The 6,179-nt window shown below is 54.6% G+C and overlaps 1 protein-coding gene across 1 annotated transcript; it reads right to left on the bottom strand.

Annotated features, from left to right (window-relative positions):
- Positions 1 to 485: 485 nt before the first annotated feature.
- SOX9 (SRY-box transcription factor 9) lies at positions 486 to 5,944 on the bottom strand. The gene is made up of 3 exons (XM_047834075.1): positions 5,155 to 5,944; positions 3,945 to 4,201; positions 486 to 3,328 (listed from the first exon to the last, which is right to left on the bottom strand). The coding sequence occupies exons 1-3, from the start codon at positions 5,583 to 5,585 to the stop codon at positions 2,481 to 2,483; spliced, it is 1,536 nt and encodes a 511-aa protein (XP_047690031.1). The 5' UTR covers positions 5,586 to 5,944; the 3' UTR covers positions 486 to 2,480.
- Positions 5,945 to 6,179: the final 235 nt, after the last annotated feature.

Below are 6,179 nucleotides of genomic sequence, written 5' to 3'. Positions count from 1 at the left end.
GTTAAATTCAGACAGTGAAGTCACCCCCTCTGGCATTGTCTACTGACCAGCTACTGATTTCAGGTCTAACATCCCCCTCTGACTTCTACAGACCAGCTTTTGGCCTGAAGCATGAGGCTGTTAATACCACAGCAAACATTTTGCCTGCGCTGGCGACCGCTGATGCAAATTGTCTATGTGACCTAACGAGATGACACTCTCCCAGATTATTCCCCCCACCCCCCTCCCCAGTCGATTTTTGGGAACACGGTCTCTTCATTGGTGCCGAAAGTACACACACACACACACACACACACAAAACGTAAACATCACAGTGATCTGTATGTAACCGTCTCTTTTCTACGTCAGTTCTTCAAATTATCCCTAAATGGGAGCATGGAGTAAGTCCACAGGGCCGCTTTCTTTTTAATGCAATGTATATTTATTGTAAACAATAATATACAAAAAAAAAAAAAAAAAAGAAAAAGAAAAAAGGAAAGATGAGTTTCACAGAGAGAACAAAGGTTTGGGGAGGAAACAAGCAAAACAAACAAAACACAAACACAAACCAAACCTTACCTAAGGACAAAATATGATTTAAATGCCAGGTTTCTTAAGTTACAGAAATAGTTTTTTTTTTTTTAAAGATCTGCTTTTATACAGAAAATTGAAAGATGCCATATTATAAGAGTGCTTTAAGATTTTATTCTACTGACTTCTAAAACTGTTAATATATCTTTTTTTTTAAATTAAAAAAAAAAGTTTGCTGTCTTTTTTAAAAAGCAATCCTCAAACTCTCCAGCCACAGAAGGAATTAAGAATTAAGGTCTCATTGGGCTGGTCCCCTCTGCCTTTCTTCCCTATCTCCAAGAGAACTTGCAGGGGACTATCCATGACACATGCCAGCATTGTTTTGCATCACCACACGCACACACGCACACGCACACACGCGCACACACACACACACACACACACACACACACACAATTTAGGCAGCCCAAAGATCTGTGGCAGAAAACACTGCAAATGACTCAGTGATCCACTACATTTGCAACCTCTCATTTGTACAAAAACAGAAACAAGTTTCCAGTTTGTTTTCAACAAAACCACAAAGGAAAAAAAAAAAGGACAGACAAAAAGGCATTTATACAAATCTAGGACAAGAAATCCAAAGAAACTTGCTTTTAATAATAATAAAAAAAGATTAAAGAGATAAATAAAAAAAAAACTGGTTACAGTTAAGAACATAATTTAACAACAGATGACCATACCCTTTGAGGAAGGTTCCAACAACCTATTTTAAAGAAGGTAAAATTAAAAAAAAAATTTTTTTTTAAAGAGAAAGATTTTTTTTTTTTAATGAAAACCTCTCCTTACAGAATAAATAATTTTAGCACGTGGAATGTCTTGAAGGTCAACTGCTGGTGTTCGGAGAGGCACAGTGACAGTGTCAGAGAAAGGCCATAGCATCTGTACCCCACATGGGGCTTGAGCAGGCAACCAGGGGGCAGTGCGCTGGGACACTTGGCTGCTGAAACATTCCCAGAACAGATTTCAGCTTCTTTGCTTGGTTTCTACTTCTCTCTCAAGATTGCAGCAAACAAGCAAACGCACTAAAAAGTAAGAGTATTTTCCAGCAGCATGGTTTTAAGGCTCAAGGTATTTTCTCTTGTTTTTTTTTTTTTAAAAAAAATATATATGATAAAGCTTACCAAATGCTTCTCTAAACTATGGTTTACTTCCATATTTGCAAAATAAGGCCTTTATTTCTCTAAGGCAGCTCCTCCTTGAATCAGAAAGCCTGAGGAATTAAGCAAAGCTAACCCCCAAAAACTGATGGCATAACACAAATTTGTGTGGTTTTTTTTATGTTAATACAACAACACGCACACTTTTTTTTTTTTTTTTTTTTTTTTGTAAGAGAAAGCAAATCTGTACAAAAATACTCTGGTTGCAGGAAAAGCTAGGGCACGCTGTTCAACTAAGTAGTTTAGCTGTTGGGAAAATAAGAGCATTTAATTTCTTTTATCTAAAAATATGTATAAATCCCCTCAAAATGGTAATGAATCATACACAGTACATACTAAAAATATTTAAAATAGAGAATATTCCTCACAGAGGACTTTTTTCTTTAATTACTGCTAAAAAATAATTACAAAGTCCAAACAGGCAGAGAGACTGAGCAAATAAATTGATCACACGATTCTCCATTATCCTCCGTGATTGCTCTGAAGAAGGTCTTCGAGTCCGGTTTTCTGACGGGTTTTCCAACGGTCCATCCGGCCAAGAGCGGCCTGGCCCCCGATTTGCCACAAGGTGGTAATGCGTCTGGATGGCTAAGGTTTGTGTCTTGCAATCTGGGTCTGAGTTGCCTTTAGCTTAAACGTCTTTACGGAACGAGGTGGGGGAAAACGTCCCCAAGGAAATTCTGCTTGGTGATTTGTTTCTTCGGTTCTCCTTCTGATCGTCAAGGTCGTCATCACCCTCCGTGCAAGGTTTCCTCAAGGTCTGGTGAGCTGTGTGTAGACGGGCTGTTCCCAGTGCTGGGGGCTGTGGGTCTGCGGGATGGAAGGGACCCCGGACGTGTCGGCGATGGGCGTGTACATGGGCCGCTGCGCCGGGTTCATGTAGCTGAAGGTGGAGTAGAGGCTGGAGCCCTGGCCCGCCGCGTGGCTGTAGTAGGAGCCCGAGTTCTGGTGGTCGGTGTAGTCGTACTGCGAGCGGGTGATGGGCGGGTAGGAGGGGCTGTAGTGCGGGAGGTTGAAGGGGCTGTAGGCGATCTGCTGCGGCGAGTGCTGCTGCTGCTCGCTGTAGTGGCTGGGGCTCAGCTGCTCCGTCTTGATGTGCGTTCGCTGGGACTGGCCCGGCTCGCTGCTCAGCGTGGTCAGCGTGTGCGCCGCCTGCGGCTGCGGGGGCGCCGGCTGCGGCTGCGGGGGCGCCGGCTGCGGCTGCGGGGGCGCCGGCGGGGCCTGCGGGGCCTGCGGGGGCTGCTGCGGAGGGGGCGGCGGCGGCGCCTGCTGCTTGGACATCCACACGTGGCCCGCGCCCGTCGGGGTCGCCGCCGTGCTGTTGATGCCGTAGCTCCCCGTGTAGGTGACCTGGCCGTGCGTGGCCGGCACCCCCGGGTGGCCGTTGGGCGGCAGGTACTGGTCGAATTCGTTGACGTCGAAGGTCTCGATGTTGGAGATGACGTCGCTGCTCAGCTCGCCGATGTCCACGTCGCGGAAGTCGATGGGGGGCTGTCGGCCCCCCTCTGGCAGGGGGCGCCCCTCTCGCTTCAGGTCAGCCTTGCCCGGCTGCACGTCGGTTTTGGGGGTGGTGGGTGGCGTCGGGGGCCCCTGGGATTGCCCTGCGGGCAAGGAAAGAGAAGCAGCGCGGAAAAGTCAACCAGGGCCGTGCAGCGCAAAGGCCTCAATCTTAGGAACCCTCCTGGGACCCTCCCTCCAAACGAAAAGTGTCGTTAAGGACCCGCAACCGCGCGGGAGGCGCGCAGCACCGAGCTAAGTCGACAAATGATTAACCTGCCGGTACACATTCGGGAATCTCCTTTTATCAGGGAGGGTCCGAGGCCCGGAGGGTCGGGAAGGCCAAATTGCTACTTGTGGAAGAAGCCTGTGTGTGCTTTTGGGGTGGCGGAGCCAGAGAAGAAGGGAGAAGTCCTGAAAAGCTGTAAAGGCATTTTACCTCGCCATAAAAATGAATCCCCTAGGATGGCTCTACATCCGTGTGCGTGTGTGTATGTGTGTGTGTGTGTGTGTGTGTGTGCGCGCGCGCGCGCGCGCGCGCGCGCGCGCGTAGGGACTTCGCGGGGCCCTGGAAAGGGAGGGGAGGAGGCTGAGGCGCTCGGGGTAGTTTTTCCCTCCTCGGGGAGCGCAAAGTCCCCGGGGCGAGTCTGCTAGGTGGAGACCCGGGGGTGTGCCCGTCTGCCGCGGGAGGCGTAGCCGGGGGCTTGTGGGGGGACTCACCCGAGTGCTCGCCGCCCGGGGAGTGCACCTCGCTCATGCCGGAGGAGGAGTGAGGCGAGTCGGCCTGCAGCGCCTTGAAGATGGCGTTGGGGGAGATGTGCGTCTGCTCGGTGGCCTCCTCGGCCTCCGCCTGGCCGTTCTTCACCGACTTCCTCCGCCGCGGCTGGTACTTGTAATCCGGGTGGTCCTTCTTGTGCTGCACGCGCAGCCGCTCCGCCTCCTCCACGAAGGGCCGCTTCTCGCTCTCGTTCAGCAGTCTGGGGGCGGGGGAGGGGGCGCAGAGGGAAACAGAGGGGCTTCTGTGAAACCGGCCGAGCTGTCAGGTCGGCGGGAGGGGGAGGCGACCCCGACCGCTCGGCTTCTTCGCGCACAACCCCTTCCTCCCTCCTCCCCGCTTTCCAGCCACTGCTGCAGCTCATAACTTTTCTTAAAAAAAAAAAAAAAAAAAAAAAGTAAAAAGAAGGAAGAAAAAAAAAAACCCAGAAAAATAAATCTCGGTTCTTTCAGTCCGACCTGAGCGGTCACTCCCGGCCCCGCCCTCTCTCCTCTTCTATTTTGGAAACCCTGGAGATGAAAATAGCTCTCCGCTGCTCGGCTCTAAGTGCCTTTGCCACCGTAGGTTACCGGCCCCCGCCCCCAACATCTTTAAAAACTTTCCAAAAAAACACTTAATCGGCAAGGAGCTTTCTTGCTCCCTCCCCCGCCCACTTGCGTCCACCTATTTCCAGCAGCGCTCCCCCCATTCCTGCCTGGAGTCTCCTCCAGCCTTGATGTCTGCGCCCCCCCTCCCCATCCCATCTCCTGGGTTGTGAGGCTGCACGGGAGAGCGCAGTTGGAGCGAGTGGGGGGCAAACTTCACTTCCCGCCCAACCCCCCACTTGGGATTGAACTTCACAGCGACGGGAGATAGCGCTGGCAGCCCCCTCCCACCGCGTCTCCCACAAGTCCTCACCCACCCTCCGGCTCTCTCCGTCCCCTTCCCCCCAGCACCCCCCCCCCCCCGCCTCCCTCCCTTCCCCGAGAGCAGTCCAAGAACTTTGTCAAACTCCGAGCCAAGTTACACTTCGTCCCCCCCCCCCCACTGCGCCCCCCCCCCCCCCGCCGGCTCCGGGACCGGCAACTCCCTCCTGCTGGGAGGCGGGGCACGGAGACGGTGTCGCGGCCAGCGCCCCCCGCCATCGCGGAGCCCACCCCGCCGCGCCGGCCCTACCTCCAGAGCTTGCCCAGCGTCTTGCTGAGCTCGGCGTTGTGCAGGTGCGGGTACTGGTCGGCGAGCTTCCTGCGCGCCGCCTGCGCCCACACCATGAAGGCGTTCATGGGCCGCTTGACGTGCGGCTTGTTCTTGCTCGAGCCGTTGACGCGCACTGGCATGGGTACCAGCGTCCAGTCGTAGCCCTTGAGCACCTGGCTGACCGCCTCGCGGATGCACACGGGGAACTTGTCCTCCTCGCTCTCCTTCTTCAGGTCCGGCTCGCCCTTGGAGAACGTGTTCTCCTGGGGCCGCGTGTTCTCGGTGTCCGAGCCGGAGCCCGAAGGGCAGGGCGAGCCCGCCGAGTCCTCGGACATGGTGGGGCTGGGGGCGCCGGACAGGCCCTTCTCCTGCTCGTCGGTCATCTTCATGAAGGGGTCCAGGAGATTCATACGCGGGCCCGGGGCAGGGGGCGGGTGGCCGGGAAAGGCGAGAAGCCGCGGCGGCTCGGGGGCTCGAGGCGCGGGCTCCTCTCCCCTCGGCTGCCCGGACGCGGAGCGAGCGGCTCCCGGGGAGCCTGGCGCGTCACCCGGCTGCGGCGGCGAGCACTTAGGAAGGCGCGCGGTGGCCAGCCCGCAGCTGCCCGCTCCAAGTGGGGGAAGGCGAACTGGAGAGGAGAAGGAGGAGGGGAAGAAAGAGAGCAAAAGCGGGGCGCTTGCACCCCTTCTCTTCTCCTCCTGCAAAGAAAAGTTCCTGGAGTGAAAACTGGCAAGTCGCGGCGCCACTGAACTTCCCAGTGAGTTTCAAGCTCCGCTCTCAGCTCCTCAACTCCCAGCCCCGGGGCTCTTTAATAACTACTGCTCCTCACCTTAGAGACGGCCAGCCAATCACAGCACGGCATTTCAGGGGTTGGCAGGCAGCTGATTGGATTCGATTTTGCGGGGAGGAGGATTGTGGCACTGGGCTTGGGTGACGAGAGGGGAGGGGAAGAGCGGGGAGGGGAGCGCTGCCTCTGGTCTGGCTGGGGGGGGGGGGACCCAGGACGT

This window comes from Prionailurus viverrinus, chromosome E1 (assembly GCF_022837055.1).
Source record: "Prionailurus viverrinus isolate Anna chromosome E1, UM_Priviv_1.0, whole genome shotgun sequence".
Classification (NCBI taxonomy): domain Eukaryota; kingdom Metazoa; phylum Chordata; class Mammalia; order Carnivora; family Felidae; genus Prionailurus; species Prionailurus viverrinus.
This window is presented reverse-complemented; position numbering and strand designations above follow the sequence as displayed.

Excerpts from the sequence above, each read along its gene's own strand:
- SOX9 (XM_047834075.1), bottom strand. The coding sequence starts at position 5,585 with ATGAATCTCCTGGACCCCTTCATGAAGATGACCGACGAGCAGGAGAAG. Across the intron at positions 4,202-5,154 it reads ACGCTGGGCAAGCTCTGGAG|ACTGCTGAACGAGAGCGAGA; the intron begins GTAGGGCCGGCG and ends CCCCGCCCCCAG. Across the intron at positions 3,329-3,944 it reads CCCGGGCGGCGAGCACTCGG|GGCAATCCCAGGGGCCCCCG; the intron begins GTGAGTCCCCCC and ends CCTTGCCCGCAG.